The sequence below is a fragment of the Salvelinus alpinus genome, chromosome 4 (assembly GCF_045679555.1).
Source record: "Salvelinus alpinus chromosome 4, SLU_Salpinus.1, whole genome shotgun sequence".
NCBI classification, from domain to species: Eukaryota; Metazoa; Chordata; class Actinopteri; order Salmoniformes; family Salmonidae; genus Salvelinus; species Salvelinus alpinus.
In genome coordinates, this window is record NC_092089.1 from 89,946,622 (window position 1) to 89,969,201 (window position 22,580).

A 22,580-nucleotide genomic window follows, 5' to 3' on the forward strand; every position below is an offset into this window, starting at 1 on the left:
GTTGTGAGGACATTAGTATTGTGAGGACATTAGTATTGTGAGGACATTAGTATTGTGAGGACATTAGTGTTGTGAGGACATTAGTATTGTGAGGACATTAGTGTTGTGAGGACATTAGTGTTGTGAGGACATTAGTATTGTGAGGACATTAGTATTGTGAGGACATTAGTGTTGTGAGGACATTAGTGTTGTGAGGACATTAGTGTTGTGAGGACATTAGTATTGTGAGGACATTAGTGTTTAAGGACAATAGGGTTGATGATTCCTGCTGGCTCCCTCTGTAAATGTTGGTATTACACAGATTTTATACACACACACACACACACACGCACACGCGCACACGCACACGCACACACACACACACACACACACACACACACACACACACACACACACACACACACACACACACACACACACACACACAACTTACCATCATGTTCCTACAACAGCACCTCACCATCAGGTTCCTACAACAGCACCTCACCACCAGGTTCTTCCAACAGCACCTCACCATCAGGTTCCTACAACAGCACCTTACCACCAGGTTCTTCCAACAGCACCTCACCACCAGGTTCTTCCAACAGCACCTCACCATCAGGTTCCTACAACAGCACCTCACCACCAGGTTCTTCCAACAGCACCTCACCACCAGGTTCTTCCAACAGCACCTCACCATCAGGTTCCTACAACAGCACCTCACCACCAGGTTCTTACAACAGCACCTCACCACCAGGTTCTTCCAACAGCACCTCACCACCAGGTTCCTACAACAGCACCTCACCACCAGGTTCCTACAACAGCACCTCACCACCAGGTTCCTACAACAGCACCTCACCACCAGGTTCCTACAACAGCACCTCACCACCAGGTTCTTACAACAGCACCTCACCACCAGGTTCTTCCAACAGCACCTCACCACCAGGTTCTTACAACAGCACCTCACCATCATGTTCCTACAACAGCACCTCACCACCAGGTTCTTACAACAGCACCTCACCACCAGGTTCCTACAACAGCACCTCACCACCAGGTTCTTACAACAGCACCTCACCACCAGGTTCCTACAACAGCACCTCACCACCAGGTTCTTACAACAGCACCTCACCACCATGTTCTTCCAACAGCACCTCACCACCAGGTTCTTACAACAGCACCTCACCATCATGTTCCTACAACAGCACCTCACCACCAGGTTCTTCCAACAGCACCTCACCACCAGGTTCTTACAACAGCACCTCACCACCAGGTTCTTACAACAGCACCTCACCATCATGTTCCTACAACAGCACCTCACCACCAGGTTCTTACAACAGCACCTCACCATCAGGTTCTTCCAACAGCACCTCACCACCAGGTTCTTACAACAGCACCTCACCATCATGTTCCTACAACAGCACCTCACCACCAGGTTCTTCCAACAGCACCTCACCATCATGTTCCTACAACAGCACCTCACCACCAGGTTCTTACAACAGCACCTCACCATCATGTTCCTACAACAGCACCTCACCACCAGGTTCCTACAACAGCACCTCACCACCAGGTTCCTACAACAGCACCTCACCACCAGGTTCCTACAACAGCACCTCACCACCAGGTTCTTACAACAGCACCTCACCACCAGGTTCCTACAACAGCATCTTACCATCAGGGATCACATGCCCAGCAATGTACTGGCAGTGGCTTTTGTTAAAAGCATCTGGGAAGTGGCATATTTTACATTCATTCAACTTTAACCACTCTTTAAAAATATCAGACATGGAATCCTCAACATCTTGCGAGAGTTCCTCAAAGCATTGATACTTTCCTTGTTTTGGCCTGTTTTCGTTGATTCACAGTGGTGTGTGTTTGTCTGGCTGGCACGAGGGACTACATTTACAGGGACTCTTTTGTATCTCCATATTCATCTCTAGTTGTGATGCCTGGGGTCAGCGGTTACTGTTTATCCATACAAAGTGAGTCATTGTGGTGTTATTAATGGACTCAAGACACTGTTGCTCTCACTGCCTTTGGGGCTTTTGTAGTTCAACGTCTAAATGTTTGCCACTGTGATTCAACATCGATGAAAGATTCTCTAACAAAAAATGTCTCAGTGTATTAAATGGGTCTCATACCATGTAATGGCTATATAATTACAATGGCACCCATGATCCAATAACTCACCAAATAGAATTTTCCACAGCGATCGGCTAATCGGTACTTGATGAAAACACATCTTCTCTCTTGTTCTTACTGTTCCGCCACCGCAGATCCTACATCAGAGGAGAAACCTGACAATGTGTTTATTCACTAAAATCAATGACACCAGCGTTAAAGCACATCAGTTGTAACCCAGGTTATTGGATTCTGTTGGAATGTGAAAACAGACATCTGATTGGCTGAGGTGGGTGTAGTACTAGGGCCACAGTACGAGGTCTACGAGGCTTTACCTGAACCTGATTCATTTCCTGCTAACTGCCTACCGTCAATGTGATATCACCTATGACACATTCAAATGGGGTTTAAGAGGTGTTTACTTTAGCTTTAGAGCGCTTTAGTTGAGTTCAAATTGAGATTATCAACAGCTATGTATGTATTATATAGGAAAATGTCTTCAGAACAAGACAAACAGGTCAGAACTAGAAAGTCGTTCTATTGGCCAATGTGCAATCACTGGAGAATAAACTGGATGAGCTCCGTTCGAAAATATCCTTCCAACGGGACATTAAAAATTGTAATATATTATGTTTCACCGAGTCGTGGCTGAACGACGACACGGATAATATACAGTTGGCATGGTGTTCCGAGCATCGGCAGGACAGAACTGCTACGTCCGGTAAGACGAGGGATGGTGTTGTGTGTCTATTTGTCAATAACAGCTGGTGTGTAATGTCTAATACTAAGGAAGTTTTGAGGTATTGCATGCCTGAGGTAGAGTACCTCATGATAAGCTGTAGACCACACTATCTACCAAGAGAGTTCTCATCTATATTTTTGGTAGCTGTCTATTTACCACCACAAATCGATGCTGACACTAAAACCGCACTCAATGAGCTGTATAAGGCCATAAGCAAACAAGAAAATGTTCATCCAGAACAGCGCTCCTAGTGGCCGGGGACTTTAATGCAGGCTAACTTAAATCCATTTTATCTAATTTCTACCAGCATCTCACATGTGCAACCAGAGGAAAAAAACACTAGACCACCTTTACTCCACACACAGAGATGCATACAAAGCTCTCCCCCGCCCTCCATTTTGACAATCTGACCATTATTTTATCCTCCTGATTCCTGCTTACAAACAAAATTGAAATCAAGAAGTACCAGTGACTCGCTCAATATGGAAGTGGTCAGATGATGCTACGCTACAGGACTGTTTTGCTAGCTGAGACTGGAATATATCACCTCAGTCACCAGCTTCATCAATAAGTGCCACGACGACGTTGTACCCACAGTGACCGTACGTACATATCCCAACCAGAAGCCATGGATTACAGGGAACATCTGCACCGAACTAAAAACTAGAGCTGCCGCTTTCAAGGAGCGGGACACTAATCCGGACGCTTATAAGAAATCCCGCTATGCCCTTAGACGAACCGTCAAACAGGCAATAATATAAGACTAAGATTGAATCCAACTACACCGGCTCTGTCGCTCGTCGGATGTGTCAGGGCTTGCAAGCTATTATGGACTACAAAGGGACACCCAGGCGCAAGCTGCTCAGTGACGCGAGCCTACCAGACGGGCTAAATGCCTTTTATGCTCGCTTCGAGGCAAGCAACACTGAAGCATGCAATGAGAGTACCAGCTGTTCGGACGACTGTGTGATCACGCTCTCTGCAACCGATATGAGCAAGACCTTTAAACCGGTCAACATTCACAAGGCCGCAGGGCCAGACGTATTACCAGGACGTGTACTCTGAGCATGCGCGGACCAACTGGCAAGTGTTTTCACTGACATTTTTAACCTCTCCCTGACCGAGTCTGTAATACCTACATGTTCCAAGTAGACCACCATAGTCCCTGTGCCCAAGAAAGCAAAGGTAACCTGCCTAAATGTCTACCGCCCCGTAGCACTCAGGTCAGTAGCCATGAAGTGTTTTGAAAGGCTGGTCATGGCTAACATCAGCACTATCATCCCGGAAACCTTAGACCCACTCCAATTCGCATACCTCCCCAACAGATCCACAGATGACACAATCTCAATCGCACTCCACACTGCCCTTTCCCACCTGGACAAAAGGAACACCTATGTGAGAATGATGTTCATTGACTACAGCTCAGCGTTCAACACCACAGGGCCAACAAAGCTCATTACCACAGGTGGACTCCAATCAAGTTGTAGAAACATCTCAAGGATGATCAATAGAAACAGGATGCACCTGAGCTCAATTTCGAGTCTCATTACAAAGGGTCTGAATACTTATGTAAATAAGTTATTTATGTTTTTTATTTGTAATACATTTGATAAAATGTCTAAAAAAACAGTTTTCACTATGTCAATATGGGGTGTTGTGTGTAGATTGCTGAGATGTTTTATGCATTTAATCCATTGTATAATAAGTCTGTAACGTAACAAAATGTGGGAAAAGTCAAGGGATCTGAATACTTTCCGAAGGCAAGTCTAGGTCCAAAAGTCTCCTTAACAGCTTCTACCCCCAAGCAATAATACTGCTGAACAATGAATCAAAAGGCCACCTGGACTATCTACCTTGACAATTACCTCGTCTAACCTTGAACCCCACGCACATTGACTCGGTACGGTTTCCCCTGTATATAGCCTCCACATTGACTCGGTACGGTACCCCCTGTATATAGCCTCCACATTGACTCGGTACGGTACCCCCTGTATATAGCCTCCACATTGACTCGGTACGGTACCCCCTGTATATAGCCTCCACATTGACTCGGTACGGTACCCCCTGTATATAGCCTCCACATTGACTCGGTACGGTACCCCCTGTATATAGCCTCCACATTGACTCGGTACGGTACCCCCTGTATATAGCCTCCACATTGACTCGGTACGGTACCCCCTGTATATAGCCTCCACATTGACTCGGTACGGTACCCCCTGTATATAGCCTCCACATTGACTCGGTACGGTACCCCCTGTATATAGCCTCCACATTGACTCGGTACGGTACCCCCTGTATATAGCCTCCACATTGACTCGGTACGGTACCCCCTGTATATAGCCTCCACATTGACTCGGTACGGTACCCCCTGTATATAGCCTCCACATTGACTCGCTACGGTACCCCCTGTATATTGCCTTGTTATTGTTATTTTACTATGTTACTTTTTATTAAATTTTTCACTTCAGTTTATTGAGTCAATATTTTCTTAACTGCGTTGTTGGTTAAGGCACTATTCTTCATTCATACACTGAACAAAAATGTTAATGCAACAATTAACGCAAGATTTTACTGAGTTACACTTCATATAAAGAAAAGCATTCAATTGAAATAAATTCATTAAGACCCTAATCTATGGATCAGAAAACCAGTCTGTATCTGGTGTGACCACCATTTGCCTCATGCAGTGCGACACATGTCCTTTGCATAGAGTTGATCAGGCTGTTGATTGTGGCCTGTTGAATGTTGTCCCCACTCCTCTTCATTGGCTGTTCAAAGTTAGTGGGTATTGGCGGGAACTGGTACACACTGTCGTACACATAAATGCAGAGCATCCCAAACATGCTCAATGGGTGACATGTCTGGTGACTATGTAGGCGGTTGAAGAACTGGGACATTTTTAGCTTCAAGGAAATGTGTACAGATATTGTGACATGGGGCTGTGCATTATCATGCTGAAACATGAGGTGATGGTAGTGGATGAATGGCATGACAATGGGCCTCAGGATCTCGTCACGGTATCTCTGTCCATTCAAATTGTCCATTGCTTATGCCTGCCCATACCATAGCCCCGCTGCCTTTATGGGGCACTGTTCACAATGTTGAGATAGGCAAACTGCTCGCCCACACTACGCCATACATGCTGTCTTCCATCTGCCCGGTACAGTTGAATCCGGTTCAAGTGACCATCGAAGGTGAACATTTGCCCACTGAAGTCGGTTACAACGCCAAACTGCAGTCTGGTCAAGACGATGAGGTGAGGACGATGAGCACGCAGATGAGCTTCCCTGAGATGCCTGACAGTTTGTGCAAAAAATTATTCGGTTGTGTAAACCCACAGTTTCATCATCTCTCCAGGTGGCTGGTCTCAAACGCAGGTGAAGAAGCCGGATGTGGAGGTCCTGGGCTGGCGTGGTTACACGTGGTGTGCGGTAGTGAGGCTGGTTGCACGTACTGCCAAGTTCTCTAAAACAAGTTGGAGGCGATCCCTCAAAAATTGTGTACATCTGTGGCATTGTGTTGTGTGACAAAACTGCACATTTTAAGAGTGGCCTTTTATTGTCCCCCAGCACAAGGTGTACCTGTGTAATGATCATGCTGTTTAATCAGCTTTTTGATATGCCACACCTGCCAGGTGGATGGATTATCTTGGTGAAGGAGAAATGCTCACTAACACGGATGTAAACAAATGTGTGCACAAAAAATTGAGAGAAATACACTTTTTGTGCGAATATGGAACATTTCTGGGATCTTTTATTTCAGCTCATGGGACCAACACTTTACATGTTACGTTGATATTTTTGTTAAGTTTAGTACATAAATTACACTGAACAATAAGAACAACAAGATGTGGTTATATTGTATTCATGTAAAACTCATCTGAAATACCATATATGTTCAATTAGTATACTCAAAGTATATGTAGTATAATACATTGCAGAAAAACACAATATAACCAGGAAGGATAACATATTAAAGTGTAAAACTGCAGTATTTACAAATAGTGGATTTATGTCCTGTATCAGATCACCATGACGACTTGTTTTTACTACGAACCACAACTTTGTAATTAACTTAATCACATCTATATCTCAATATGTGTCATTCATACATAAATTACACTGTTATTTGGTATACATAATACATTTTCTTGTTTTTTGCAAGTAAAAAAAAAGTATTCTCAATTTATTTTTGGAGTCAACATTAAAATAGAGAAATACATTTTGAACTTTTCTATAAATGTTTCCATATTCAGGTGTGAAGTGTGTCATACGTTACAAAGATGATATCGGACAATTAGTAAATGACCATAATAAAAAGGATTAATACAATATAATGAACTGCTTGAGTTGCTGGATTGAATCCCCGAACTGATAAGGTCAAAATCTGTCGTTCTGCCCCTGAACGAGGCAGTTAACCCACTGTTCCCCTGAACGAGGCAGTTTAACCCACTGTTCCCCTGAACAAGGCAGTTAACCCACTATTCCCCTGAACGAGGCAGTTTAACCCAATGTTCCCCTGAACGAGGCAGTTAACCCACTGTTCCCCTGAACGAGGCAGTTTAACCCACTGTTCCCCTGAACGAGGCAGTTTAACCCACTGTTCCCCTGAACGAGGCAGTTTAACCCACTGTTCCCCTGAACGAGGCAGTTTAACCCACTGTTCCCCTGAACAAGGCAGTTAACCCACTGTTCCCCTGAACAAGGCAGTTAACCCACTGTTCCCCTGAACAAGGCAGTTTAACCCACTGTTCCCCTGAACGAGGCAGTTAACCCACTGTTCCCCTGAACGAGGCAGTTAACCCACTGTTCCCCTGAACAAGGCAGTCATTGTAAATAAGAATGTGTTCTTAACTGTCTTGCCTAGTTAATAAATATAGGTTAAATAAAATAGTGTGTATAGGACAGTTCTTCATAATATGTCGTCCTACAAGTGCTATATTCATTCAATATACTTCATTGTTTACTTCTACCGTTATTTCCTCTTTAAAATCTCAAATCAATACAAAATTATACTCCAGTTCTCATCAATTCATCTTCAATCTTCTCACTTTTAAACAAGAGTCCCGATGGTTCTTAGCCAATAAAAAATAAAAAATAAAAAAAAATGTTATATCGTAGCAATGTGAAGACATCCAACGACAAATAAAAAAAACAACGACTGGAGAAAGAAATCACACGGACTTGTTTGATCAGTGTGCCTATCGAGACTACTGCAGTCTCCCTGGTGTGAGGCAGTCTACTGCAGTCTCCCTGGTGTGAGGCAGTCAACTGAGAGGGCTCCTGAGTGACGCAGCAGTCTCCCTGGTGTGAGGCAGTCAACTGCAGTCTCCCTGGTGTGAGGCAGTCAACTGCAGTCTCCCTGGTGTGAGGCAGACTACTGCAGTCTCCCTGGTGTGAGGCAGTCAACTGAGAGGGCTCCTGAGTGACGCAGCAGTCTAAGGCACTGCATCTCAGGAGTAGAGGCGTCGCTGCAGTCCCTGGTTCAATTCCAGGCTGTATCACAACTGGCTGTGATCGGGAGTCGCATAGGGCGGCGCGCGAATTGGCCCAGCGTCGTCCGGGTTTGGCCGTGGTAGGCCCAGCGTCGTCCGGGTTTGGCCGTGGTAGGCCCAGCGTCGTCCGGGTTTGGCCGTGGTAGACCCAGCGTCGTCCGGGTTTGGCCGTGGTAGGCCCAGCGTCGTCCGGGTTTGGCCGTGGTAGGCCCAGCGTCGTCCGGGTTTGGCCGTGGTAGGCCCAGCGTCGTCCGGGTTTGGCCGTGGTAGGCCCAGCGTCGTCCGGGTTTGGCCGTGGTAGGCCGTCATTGTAAATAAAAAATGTCTTCTTAACTGACTTTCCTGGTTAAATTCAAAACACCCTGTGGAACTGTCTGTCTGCTCCCTCCTACAATGACAACAGTATTGTCACGTTCCTGACCTGTTTTCTGTTGTTTTGTATGTGTGTGATGGTCAGGGCGTGAGTTTTGGGTGGGCAGTCTATGTTTGCTGTTTCTATGTTGGTTTTGGGTTGCCTGGTATGGCTCTTAATTAGAGGCAGGTGTTTTGCGTTTTCCTCTAATTGAGAGTCATATTAAGGTAGGTTGTTCTCACTGTTTGTTTGTGGGTGATTGTCTCCTGTGTCAGTGTCTGTATGTTACGCCACACGGGACTGTTCCGGTTTTTGTTAGTTCGTTCGTTTTATGTAGTCTGTTTTCCTGGTTCATGCGTTCTTCACGTTGTATGTAAGTTCGTGTCCAGGTCTGTCTACATTCGTTTATTTGTTTTGTAATTATTCAAGTGTTTGTCGTGTTTTTCCGTTTTGTCTATTAAATCAATATGTATTCACAACCCGCTGCATTTTGGTCAAATCCCTGCTCCTCCTCTTCGGATGAGGAGGACAGCCGTTACAGAATCACCCACCAAACCCAGATCAAGCAGCGGGTTAACAGACAGCCACGACAGCAGCAGTGGGAAAAGGAGGATTGGACATGGGAAGAGATCCTGGACGGTAAAGGACCCTGGGCAGAGCCAGTGGAGTGTCGCCGCCCCAAAGCGGAGCTGGAGGCAGCGAAAGCGGAGAGGCGACGTTATGAGGAGGCAGCACGGAAGCAAGGCTGGAGGCCCGTGAGTAACACCCAAAAATTTCTTGGGGGGGGGGGTAAAGGGGAGTGTGGCGAAGCCGGGTTGGATACCTGAGCCAACTCCCCGGGCTTGCCGTGGAGTAAGAGGGCGTCGTACTGGTCAGACACCGTGTTATGCGGTAAAGCGCACGGTGTCCCCAGTACGCGTGCTTAGCCCAGTGCGGGCTATTCCACCTTGCCGCACTGGGAGGGCTAGGTTGGGCATCGAGCCGAGTGCCATGAAGCCGGCCCAACGTATCTGGTCTCCAGTACGTCTCCTCGGGCCGGCGTACATGGCACCAGCCTTACAGGTGGTGTCCCCGGTTCGCCTGCATAGCCCAGTGCGGGCTATTCCACCTCGCCGCACTGGCAGGGCTACGGGGACCATTCAACCTGGTAAGGTTGGGGAGGCTCGGTGCTCAAGAGCACGTGTCCTCCTTCACGGTCCGGTATATCCGGCGCCACCTTCCCGCCCCAGCCTAGTACCACCAGTGCCGACACCACGCACCAGGCTTCCAGTGCATCTCCAGAGCCCTGTTCCTCCTCCACGCACTCTCCCTATGGTGCGTGTCTCCAGCCCAGTGCCTCCAGTTCCGGTACCGCGCACCAGGCTGTCTCTCCGTCTCCTCCCTACAGAACTGCCCGTCTGCCCAGCGGCGCCTGAACTGCCCGTCTGCCCAGCGGCGCCTGAACTGCCCGTCTGCCCAGCGGCACCTGAACTGCCCGTCTGCCCAGCGGCGCCTGAACTGCCCGTCTGCCCAACGGCGCCTGAACTGCCCGTCTGCCATGAGCCTGCAAAGCTGCCCGTCTGCCATGAGCCTGCAAAGCCGCCCGTCTGCCAAGAGCCTACAGAGCCTTCCGCCAGACCGGATCAGCCAGAGCCTTCCGCCAGACCGGATCAGCCAGAGCCTTCCGCCAGACCGGATCAGCCAGAGCCTTCCGCCAGACCGGATCAGCCAGAGCCTTCCGCCAGACCGGATCAGCCAGAGCCTTCCGCCAGACCGGATCAGCCAGAGCCTTCCGCCAGACCGGATCAGCCAGAGCCTTCCGCCAGAGCCTTCCGCCAGACCGGATCAGCCAGAGCCGTCCAGCCAGGACCAGCCAGAGCCGTCCAGCCAGGACCTGCCAGAGCCGTCCAGCCAGGACCTGCCAGAGCCGTCCAGCCAGGACCTGCCGGAGCCGTCCAGCCAGGACCTGCCGGAGTCCCTCAGCCAGGACCTACCGGAGTCCCTCAGCCAGGACCTGCCGGAGTCCCTCAGCCAGGACCTGCCGGAGTCCCTCAGCCAGGACCTGCCAGAGTCCCTCAGCCAGGACCTGCCAGAGTCCCTCAGCCAGGACCTGCCAGAGTCCCTCAGCCAGGACCTGCCAGAGTCCCTCAGCCAGGACCTGCCAGAGTCCCTCAGCCAGGACCTGCCAGAGTCCCTCAGCCCGGAGCTGCCCCTTATCCCGGTGCTGCCCCTTATCCCGGTGCTGCCCCTTATCCCGGTGCTGGCCCTTATCCCGGTGCTGCCCCTTCATTTAGGTGGTTTTAGTTGGAGGGTGGTCATTGGGAGGGGGATACAGAAGCGGGGAGTGACTATGGTGGTGTGGGGACAGCGTCCGGAGCCTGAGCCACCACCGTGGTCAGATGCCCACCCAGACCCTCCCCTGGACTTTGTGCTGGTGCGCCCGGCGTTCTCACCTTGAGGGGGGGGTTCTGTCACGTTCCTGACCTGTTTTCTGTTGTTTTGTATGTGTGTGATGGTCAGGGCGTGAGTTTTGGGTGGGCAGTCTATGTTTGCTGTTTCTATGTTGGTTTTGGGTTGCCTGGTATGGCTCTTAATTAGAGGCAGGTGTTTTGCGTTTTCCTCTAATTGAGAGTCATATTAAGGTAGGTTGTTCTCACTGTTTGTTTGTGGGTGATTGTCTCCTGTGTCAGTGTCTGTATGTTACGCCACACGGGACTGTTCCGGTTTTTGTTAGTTCGTTCGTTTTATGTAGTCTGTTTTCCTGGTTCATGCGTTCTTCACGTTGTATGTAAGTTCGTGTCCAGGTCTGTCTACATTCGTTTATTTGTTTTGTAATTATTCAAGTGTTTGTCGTGTTTTTCCGTTTTGTCTATTAAATCAATATGTATTCACAACCCGCTGCATTTTGGTCAAATCCCTGCTCCTCCTCTTTGGATGAAGAGGAGGAGGACAGCCGTTACAAGTATACTACAATCTGCAAAAACACTACATGAATTACTATAGTATATACTACAGTTGTTTTACTACAGTATTCATACATTAGTTAACTGTAAACACTACAGTATACTACAGCAAATACCACAGTATTCACTGTAGTGTTTTTGCGGACTTACTACAGTAAAGTCTGCAAAAACACTGAAGTGAATACTACAGTATTTATACCATAGTATAATATTATATTTTTTAATGTGGGGAGTGGTAGTCATTAAGCGTGTGCAGGGATGAACGTTATGCTAGCCCAGTAGCCTGAGGCTTGTATTTTCAGACCGGGCTAGTAAAACAACCCTTAAATAGGGGGAAAGGGAGAGAGAGAGAGAGAGAGATAGGGGGAGAGAGCGGGAGAGAGAGCGGGAGAGGGGGGAGAGAGAGAGCCCGAGGGGGAGAGAGAGAGGGAGCGAGGGGGGAGAGGGAGCGAGGGGAAGAGAGGGGAGAGAGAGGGAGAGGGGGGGGGAGAGAGGCTTTCCTTAGATAACGATTGAGCAAACATTTGGATCAGAACAATGATTCTTAGTGATGTTGGAGAAGTTACTGTCAGATGGGTAAATCCATTCATCCACTAACACTTCTGTCCCCTGGAAAGATAAGTGTAGTTCAGCTACTTTAACTTCAGTAATTCATAAACGCTAAAGTTAGATAGCAGAAGATAGCAGAACGAAAACAGTTGACTTGTGGTAGTCTTATTGGGACCAACCGACAGCCCACCTATTCACACACACAGTATATGAGTGGCAATATCTGTACTATAAGATGACTGTGCAGCGGTAGTTTGGGTCGGTGGACACGCTGGAGCCGTCTGTCTTGATTACAGTGGTCTTGGAGGAGTTCTGCTGCGAGCTCCTCAAGTCCTTCCTGTGACAGAGACGCTCGCGGTAGTTCTGAGCGAAGATGAGCAGCATCAGAGGGTTGATGCAGCTGTGGGAGTAACTCAGACAGATCGTGATGTTGTAGACATACACAAAGGTGTTGGTTGGCCTGTTGTTGCTCAAGTTAATCACCTGGATCACGTGATACGGGCTCCAGCACACCAGGAAGAGAGCAATGACCATCACCACGGTCTTGGTGGCGCGCTTCGCCCAGACAGACTGTTTACGCTTGACTCGGCGGATGGATCTGAAGACGTGGTAGAGGGTGAGGGAGTAGAAGGTGGAGATGATGATGAGAGGGAAGATGAAGCCCAGGATGGACTGGTAGAGAGTGTACCAGTACATGTCCTCAGGACCGTCCAGGAACATCATGCATATCTCCAAGTCGCTCTTCCTCACCACCATGGCGTAGATCATGACGGGCACGGTCAGCAGGAAGCTGCCGACCCACACCAGGATGTTGATGATGATGGTCCACTGGATGGTCCGCTTCTCTGAGGAGGGGTGGACGATGGCAATGTATCTAGAAACAAAGAGACACATCAGTTAGGGACCAGGGGTTAGAGGTCAGGGAGGTCACGGAGCACCATTAAATCCATTATTAAAACATTTAAAAATTATGGCACCACAATAAACCTACCAAGAGAGAGCCGCCCACCAAATCTCACGGACCAGGCAAGGAGGGCATTAATCAGAGAGTCAACAAAGAGACCAAAGATAACCCTGAAGGAGCTGCAAAGCTCCACAGCGGAGATTGGAGTATCTGTTCATAAAACAACTTTAAGCCATACACTCCACAGAGCTGGGCTTTACGGAAGAGTGGCCAGAAGGAAAAGCCATTGCTTAAAGAAAAGAATAAGCAAACACGTTTGGTGTTCACCAAAAGGCATGTGGGAGACTCCCCAAATATATGGAAGAAGGTACTCTGGTCAGATAAGACTAAAATGTAGCTTTTTGGCCATCAAGGAATATGCTATGTCTGGCTCAAACCCAACACCTCTCATCACCCCGAGAACACCATCCCGATGTTTTTCATCGGCAGGGACTTTGAAACTGGTCAGAATTGGACTGATGGATGGCGCTAAATACAGGGAAATTCTTGAGGGAAACCTGCATACTGCTAAAGTTACACTTGAGTGGTTTAAGGGGAATCATTTACAGCCATACAGAACATACATTTCTGAGCACCTCTCAGACGTATGGTTTGAACTAATAGTTACTGTAGACAGTAAAGGACAAAGGATAAGTAAAGGACAATAGGGAGGTTGGTTGGGGAGGACGGGTGGGTGTACACTATGACCATCTAGCATGTTCGAGACACGTCAGGGACAACTGTAGCATTTTTTGTTTGGTTTCATGACATCCAATTGGTAGTTACAGTCTTGTCCCATCGTGGCAACTCCTGTACGGACTCAGGAGAGGCGAATGTTGAGAGCCATGCGACCTCCGAAAAACGACCCCACCAAGCCACACTGCCCGCTTAACCCGGAGGCCAGCCGCACTAATGTGTCGGAGGAAACACTGTACAGCTTTCGCCCGAAGTCAGCATTCATGCACCCGGCCACCACAAGGAATCGCAAGAGTGTGATGGAACAAGGACATCACAACCAGCCAAACCCTCCCCTAACCCGGACGACACTGGGACAATTGTGCGCCACCACATGGGTCTCCCGGTCACGGTCGGGTGCGTCACAGCCCGGGATTGAACCTGGATCGGTAGTGACGCCTATAGCACTGCGATTCAGTGCCTTAGACCGCTGCGCCACTCGGGAGGCCACCCTTCCCTTTATTCTAACCTTAACCCATTTCACCTAACCTGCTAAGGTTAGGAAAACAGATTATCGTTGTGAAGAGAAACAGATTATAGAAAGCAGATTATTGTTGTAAAGGGAAACAGATTATAGAAAACAGATTATTGTATTCAGGGCTGTGAGTGTGTTGTAAAGGGAAACAGATTATAGAAAACAGATTATTGTATTCAGGGATGTGAGTGTTTTGTGAAGAGATACAGTAGATGTACTTGAGTTCATGTGTATGTGCAGAAAAATGTGTATATTATGGGTTGTCATGTGTTTGTGTGTGTGTGTGTGTGTGTGTGTGTGTGTGTGTGTGTGTGTGTGTGTGTGTGTGTGTGTGTGTGTGTGTGTGTGTGTGTGTGTGTGTGTGTGTGTGTGTGTGTGTGTGTGTGTGTGTACTCGCGTGTGTTTATGCACAATGTGATACTGAGTGAGATTTCATTTGGTATTTGCCATAGTGTTCATTGAAACCCAGTGTGATAATGTGATGTTCCAATCTTAGTACACACACGATGTGTCTGCGATGTCTGAACGTGTAACAACAGAACAGAGATGTTGAATCAGTCAAAACAAGTCCGAGTACTGCCGCTCCATGAATGTGAACGTCCAGAGTAGAGGGGATGGAGACAGAAACCGTGTTCCCCAAAATAGCACAAATATCTCTACACGGGTCATTCAGGAGACTCCACTGTGAGGATTATTTAGTTTTTTCTTCAGTAACAACCATCACTTTTTACCCAGTCCAGTCTAGTCCAGACAGAGGCATGTGTATGTCATGTGTATGTCATGTGTATGTCATGTGTATGTCATGTGTATGTCATGTGTATGTCATGTGTATTTCATGTGTATGTCATGTGAATACACAGACAGAAAAAACGCCATAACTAGATAGTATTTGTCTACCGGTATTTGTCATCCCATTATTTCTATTTCTACTTTGCACATTCTTCCACTGCAAATCTACCATTCCAGTGTTTTACTTGCTATATTGTATTTACTTCGCCACCGTGGCCTTTTTTTTGCCTTCACCTCCCTTATCTCACCTCATTTGCTCACATTGTATATAGACTTATTTTTCTACTGTATTATTGACTGTATGTTTGTTTTACTCCATGTGTAACTCTGTGTTGTTTGTATGTGTCGAACTGCTTTGCTTTATCTTGGCCAGGTCGCAGTTGTAAATGAGAACTTGTTCTCAACTTGCCTACCTGGTTAAATAAAGGTGAAATAAAATTTAAAATAAAAAAAAATCCCAAGAAAAGCAAACAGTAATTAGTTAACTTGGAATAAAACGTTTTTTGTTTGAATATATAATATATTAATATAGCCTATTCATACAGTATTTCCCCCTGAGAGCAGTTAGAACTCTAATCATGATGTTACATTAAATAAATCTAATAATGTCATGAGGGAATCAGTTGGCTTCATCCTAAAAGCTTATTATTATTTCTTATCTTATTCTATATATAGTGCATTTTTCAACAGAGTCCTATACTGCCCTATCAAGAAAAAAAAGGTAGTAACTGCTCATTTGGTCGAAAATAAGTTAATATAATTTTTGCTACATTAATATACATACTTAATCATGTGGACAAGTATCCTGCCTTTATTGTATTGTGTTTTGGAGAAAATGGGGGTCATGTTAGCAGTAACTACATAAAGTTACTGTGAAAACCAAGGTAAATAATTTAAAAAAATCTCAGTTCCACGCTATGAGCAGTTACTGCCTTTTTTGTTGTTGCTTGGTAGGGCAGTATATGCCCTGGTCAGAAGTAGTGCACTACCCCCTATGGGCCCTGGTCAGAAGTAGTTCACTACCCCCCTATGGGCCCTGGTCAGAAGTAGTGCACTACCCCCTATGGGCCCTGGTCAAAAGTAGTGCACTATTAAGGGAATAGGGTGCCATTTGGGATGCACCCCATGGCACTGGCATATGCCCAAGGTCATGGGTTGAATTCCTTCAAGGATCACATACTAAATGAATGAATGCACTCACTGTACTATAGGTGGCTTTTGGATGAAAACATCTGCAAAGTGGCATACCGTATACTATTATAATATAATAACATTTTAGGATTAATTGAGCTGGGAGCTGATAAAAGTCACATATAAGCTGTCATGAATACGTAAACAAAGTTAGACTGATGACTGGCGTACTGCTTGATGCACAACACGAAATCAACCACGGTTACGTCCCGAATAGCACCCTATTCCCTAAATAGTGTCCTATATTTTACCAGAGTCCTATGAGCCCTTGTCAAAGGTCGTGCACTACATTTGAAAAAAAAGGGTACATTTGGCATGCATTGAATCCTAAAATAAACGATCAGAGATACAGATTGTTGAAAACAGTTTTTTACTGCTGATGTTAAATCAAATTAAAGTTAAGTCTACAGCCATCTGCTGTACTATGCTGCTGGACTTAACCAGCGTGTGTCATATGTCTATGAACGAAGGAACATAACCCTACAGCCATGTGACATCAGAGAATTAAAGAGGAAGAATTTGCTCTGCACTAGTTATATCTTTCATGATACTGAATACATCCAAGGCAGGTCAAGGGATGGAGGGATGAACATAGAGATATTACTGTAGAGATGTCTTCATGACCATAGAGATATTACTGTAGAGATGTCTACATATGAACATAGAGATATTACTGTAGAGATGTCTACATATGAACATAGAGATATTACTGTAGAGATGTCTACATGACCATAGAGATATTACTGTAGAGATGTCTTCATATGGACCATAGAGATATTACTGTAGAGATGTCTTCATGAACATAGAGATATTACTGTAGAGATGTCTACATATGAACATAGAGATATTACTGTAGAGATGTCTACATGACCATAGAGATATTACTGTAGAGATGTCTTCATGACCATAGAGATATTACTGTAGAGATGTCTTCATATGGACCATAGAGATATTACTGTAGAGATGTCTTCATGAACATAGAGATATTACTGTAGAGATGTCTACATGACCATAGAGATATTACTGTAGAGATGTCTTCATGACCATAGAGATATTACTGTAGAGATGTCTCCATGAACATAGAGATATTACTGTAGAGATGTCTTCATGACCATAGAGATTTTACTGTAGAGATGTCTTCATGACCATAGAGATATTACTGTAGAGATGTCTTCATGACCATAGAGATATTACTGTAGAGATGTCTTCATGACCATAGAGATATTACTGTAGAGATGTCTTCATGACCATAGAGATTTTACTGTAGAGATGTCTTCATGACCATAGAGATATTACTGTAGAGATGTCTTCATGACCATAGAGATATTACTGTAGAGATGTCTACATGACCATAGAGATATTACTGTAGAGATGTCTTCATGACCATAGAGATATTACTGTAGAGATGTCTACATATGACCATAGAGATATTACTGTAGAGATGTCTACATGAACATAGAGATATTACTGTAGAGATGTCTTCATGACCATAGAGATATTACTGTAGAGATGTCTTCATGACCATAGAGATATTACTGTAGAGATGTCTTCATGACCATAGAGATATTACTGTAGAGATGTCTTCATGACCATAGAGATATTACTGTAGAGATGTCTACATATGACCATAGAGATATTACTGTAGAGATGTCTACATGAACATAGAGATATTACTGTAGAGATGTCTTCATGACCATAGAGATATTACTGTAGAGATGTCTTCATGACCATAGAGATATTACTGTAGAGATGTCTTCATGACCATAGAGATATTACTGTAGAGATGTCTTCATGACCATAGAGATATTACTGTAGAGATGTCTACATATGACCATAGAGATATTACTGTAGAGATGTCTTCATGACCATAGAGATATTACTGTAGAGATGTCTTCATGACCATAGAGATTTTACTGTAGAGATGTCTTCATGACCATAGAGATATTACTGTAGAGATGTCTTCATGAACATAGAGATATTACTGTAGAGATGTCTTCATGAACATAGAGATATTACTGTAGAGATGTCGTCAGAGAAGAGCACTTTTTGCCAGTCCTGTCTTGTCCAGCGACGGTGGGTTTTTGCCTATAGACCATGTTGTTGCCGGTGATGTCTGGTGAGGACCTGCCTTACAACAGGCCTACAGGCACTCAGTCCAGCCTCTCTCAGCCTATTGCGGAGAGTCTGAGCGCTGATGGAGGGATTGTGCGTTCCTGGTGTAAATCGGGCAGTTGTTGTTGCCATCCTGTACCTGTCCCACAGGTGTGATGTTCAGATGTACCGATCTGTTGCCGGTGTTGCTACACGTGGTCTTCCACTGCGAGGACAATCAGCTGTCCGTCTTGTCTCCCTGTAGCACTGTCTTGGGTGTCTCACAGTACGGACATTGCAATTTATTGCCCTGGCCACATCTGCAGTCCTCATGCCTCCTTGCAGCATGCCTAAGGCACGTTCACGCAGATGAGCAGGGACCCTGGGCATCTTTCTTTTGGTGTTTTTCAGAGTCAGTAGAAAGGCCTCTTTAGTGTCCTAAGTTTTCATAACTGGGACCTTAATTGCCTACCGTCTGTAAACTGTTAGTGTCTTAACGACCGTTCCAAAGGTGCATGTTCATGAATTGTTTATGGTTCATTGAACAAGTGTAACGGATGTGAAATGGCTAGCTAGTTAGCGGGTACGCGCTACTAGCGTTTCAATCAGTTACGTCACTTGCTCTGAAACCTAGAAGTAGTGTTGCACCTTGCTCTGCAAGGGCCGTGGCCTTTGTGGAGCGATGGGTAACGATGCTTCGTGGGCGACCGTTGTTGATGTGTGCAGAGGGTTCCTGGTTCGAGCCCGAGGTCGGGGCGAGGGGACGGTCTAAAGTTATACTGTTACACAATCATGGGAAACAGTGTTTAAACCCTTTACAAAGAAGATCTGTGAAGTTTTTGGATTTTTACGAATTATCTTTGAAAGACAGGGTCCTGAAAAAGGGACATTTCTTTTTTTGCTGAATTTAGAATAATAGTGAAATAACACATATGGAATCATGTAGTAACCAAATACGTTTTTAACAAATCAAAATATATTTTAGATTTTAGATTCTTCAATGTAACCACCCTTTGCCTCGATGACAGCTTTGCACACTCTTGGCATTCTCTCAACCAGCTTCATGAGGAATGCTTTTCCAACAGACTTGAAGGAGTAATCAGACATGCTGAGCACTTGTTGGCTGCTTTTCCTTCACTGGAAGGAAAAGCAAACCCTCTCAATTGTGTTGAGGTCAGGTGATTGTGGATTGCCAGGTCATCTGACACAGAACTCCATCACTCTCCTTCTTGGTCAAATAGCCCTTACACAGCCTGGAGGTGTGTTGGGTCATTGTCCTGTTGAAAATCAAATGATAGTCCCACTAAGCCCAAACCAGATGGGATGGTGTATCGCTGCACAATGCTGTGGTAGCCATGCTGGTTAAGTGTACCTTGAATTATATATAAATCACAGACAGTGTCAGCAGCAAAGCATCCCAACTCCATCAGTGGTTTCTTTGCAGCAATTCGATCATAAAGGCCTGATTCATGCAGTCTCCTCTGAACATGTTGAGATGTGTCTGTTACTTGAACTCTGTGAAGCATTTATTTGGACTGCAATCTGAGGTGCAGTTAAAACTCTAATGAACTTATCCTCTGCAGCAGAGGTAACTATGGGTCTTCTTTTCCTGTGGCGGTCCTCATGAGAGCTAGTTTCATCATAACATAATGCTTGATGGTTTTTGCGACTGCACTTGAAGAAACATTCAAGGTTCTTGAAATGTTCCACATTGACTGACCCTCACGTCTTAAAGTAATGGTGGACTGTCGTTTCTCTTTGATTATTTTAGCTGTTCTTGGCATAATATGGACTTGGTCTTTTACCAAATAGGGCTATCTTCTGTATAGCACCCCAACCCGATTGGCTCAAATGCATTAAGAAGGAAAGAAATTCAACAAATTAACTTTTAACAAGGCACACCTGTGAAATGAAATGCATTCCAGGTGACTACCTCATGAAGCTGGTTGAGAAAATCTAAAAAATGCAATATATTTTGATTTGTTTAACACTTTTTTGGTTACTACACCGAAAACACTCCACCAGGCTGTGTAAGGGCTATTTGACCAAGAAGGAGAGTGATGGAGTGCTGCATCAGATGAGTGGCCTCCACAATCACCCGGCCTCAACCCAATTGAGAGGGTTTGGGAAAAGCAACCAACAAGTGCTCAGCATATGTGGGAACTCCTTCAAGTCGGTTGGAAAAGCATTCCTCGTGAAGCTGGTTAAGACAATTTCAAGAGTGTGCAAAGCTGCCATCAAGGCAAAGGGTGGTTACTTTTTACAACTTTGAACACAATTAAAGGCATTTTAATTAACCATATGAAAAGTGCCCTGGTCCTCCTTTCTTTTTGCAAAGGGTGGCTACTTTGAAGAATCTCAAATATAAAATATATTTTGATTTGTCAAACACTTTTTTGGTTACTACGTGATTCCATATGTGTTATTTTATAGTTTTGATGTCTTCACTATTATTCTACAATGTAGAAAAAAGTTAAAATAAAGAAAAACCCTGGAATGAACAGGTGTGTCCACACTTTTGACTGGTACTATAGGTTTGAAAATGATTATGTTTTAGTCAACTATTATATCTGTTTGCACTTCTTGCGGTCAATCTGCAGTCTGTCTACAAATTAATTTGTAATAACGCTCCGGTCCCGACCATCCGCTCACTAGATCCCTGCTCTTGAGCTGCATAACAGTAATGTCTTCTTCTTACTAACGTATAGGTTCTAATTATGTTATAATCATATCCTACACCAGGTTATATCTACCTGAATACATAAATGTAATAGAGGAAGGAGACCTAATTGATGCTATATTCGACACCTCTCTTTGTCATGATCAAACTGACACCTATTGAATTTGGAGAGATGGAGACTTACCTGTCAATACATAGCACCGTTACAATCCCCACGGTAGTGAACTGGTTGCTAACATCCACCACCACGACAGCTTTGCACATGAAGTCCCCGAACACCCACTGTCTGTCTCGGACCAGCTGGTGAATGTTGAAGGGCATCACTAGCAAGAAGAGCATATCTGCGATGGCCAAGTTCAGCACGTAGATGTCCGAGACAATCTTTTTCTTGCATGTCGCCACTGCGTATATCACCAAACCGTTGGCAATCACTCCTATAGTACACAGGATGCCGTATATGGACGGGAATATGTGCATGAAAGTCGCCAGGTCGATGAAGCTGGGTGAGGACTGAGTCTTGTTCACACATGACGAGTTGTTGGCGAAGTTACTTACTTCTTTGTAATTACAAAATATGTCCGAGCTATTTATAATCATCTTTAGATCTTCCGATATTTGCCGCCCTTGGTCGTAATTGATAACGCGCGGATCAGTATTAGGCTATAGATAAGCACTAACACTGTCAAGCCGACAAGGCATACCGTACTAGCTTCTATCCAAATTTCTAGCGGCACAATTTGGGCACCTATTCTGGATAAACTGCAGCGCGCCTATCCTTTGGTTGATTCACTTCTTTATCTTGTAATGGACTACAGCTCAAGTAAAGTGTTTCGATGAGATTCTGCTGAAGGATCGATCATTCTCACCAAACTTGGGAATGATGCCTCTTGGAGAACACATTATTCACTCAGGACTGGACCTCCCCGTTCGTCTCCACTGCGCTCTCTCCCTACCCAATAGCGCACCTCACATTTCGCTGACTCAGTGAACGATAAGACAATCCGATTGTAGTCTCCTCCATTCAAAAGATCCCTCGCCGGTTCATTTAACACGTCATTAAAACATCAATCAAGTTTAGAGAAAACTGATTGGGAGATAAGTGAGTAAATCCTACCACAAAAAAAAATTGTGATTTGTTTCTTGCTCTGATAAACAGCTCATCCATGCACCCTGTTGCGCATGTCAGAAGTAAATTGACTTGTTTCACAATGTTTTGATATAATGTTGCTCCATCCAGATGGACAACATCAATGACATACTGTTGTTTCCTAATAGTATGTAGGCCTTCTATATGTCAATCACAGAATCACACAGATTGGTTCAAATATACAGCCAATGATTCAATGGAGAAACGTTAAACAATTATACATTATTTTAGTCAACAGATCCTTTAGTTTGTTATAAAGGAATCAAATCCAGTATGTTAGAAAATAAAAATATCCTTTCAGCGGAGGCTCCTCAGGAGAGGAATAGGAGGACCATCCTCCTCAGTGAATTTTA

At 45.2% G+C, this 22,580-nt stretch overlaps 1 protein-coding gene across 1 annotated transcript; it reads right to left on the reverse strand.

Annotated features, from left to right (window-relative positions):
• Window positions 1-12,325: 12,325 nt before the first annotated feature.
• LOC139574659 (melanin-concentrating hormone receptor 2-like) lies at window positions 12,326-21,999 on the reverse strand. Its single transcript, XM_071399427.1, has 2 exons — window positions 21,265-21,999; window positions 12,326-13,050 (listed from the first exon to the last, which is right to left on the reverse strand). The coding sequence occupies exons 1-2, from the start codon at window positions 21,675-21,677 to the stop codon at window positions 12,405-12,407; spliced, it is 1,059 nt and encodes a 352-aa protein (XP_071255528.1). The 5' UTR covers window positions 21,678-21,999; the 3' UTR covers window positions 12,326-12,404.
• Between the last annotated feature and the right edge of the window lie 581 nt (window positions 22,000-22,580).

Bases quoted from the DNA above. Each gene is read 5' to 3' on its own strand.
- LOC139574659 (XM_071399427.1), bottom strand. From the start codon at position 21,677: ATGATTATAAATAGCTCGGACATATTTTGTAATTACAAAGAAGTAAGT. The intron at 13,051-21,264 runs GTAAGTCTCCAT...CTTTGTTTCTAG, and splicing joins ACGGTGCTATGTATTGACAG to ATACATTGCCATCGTCCACC.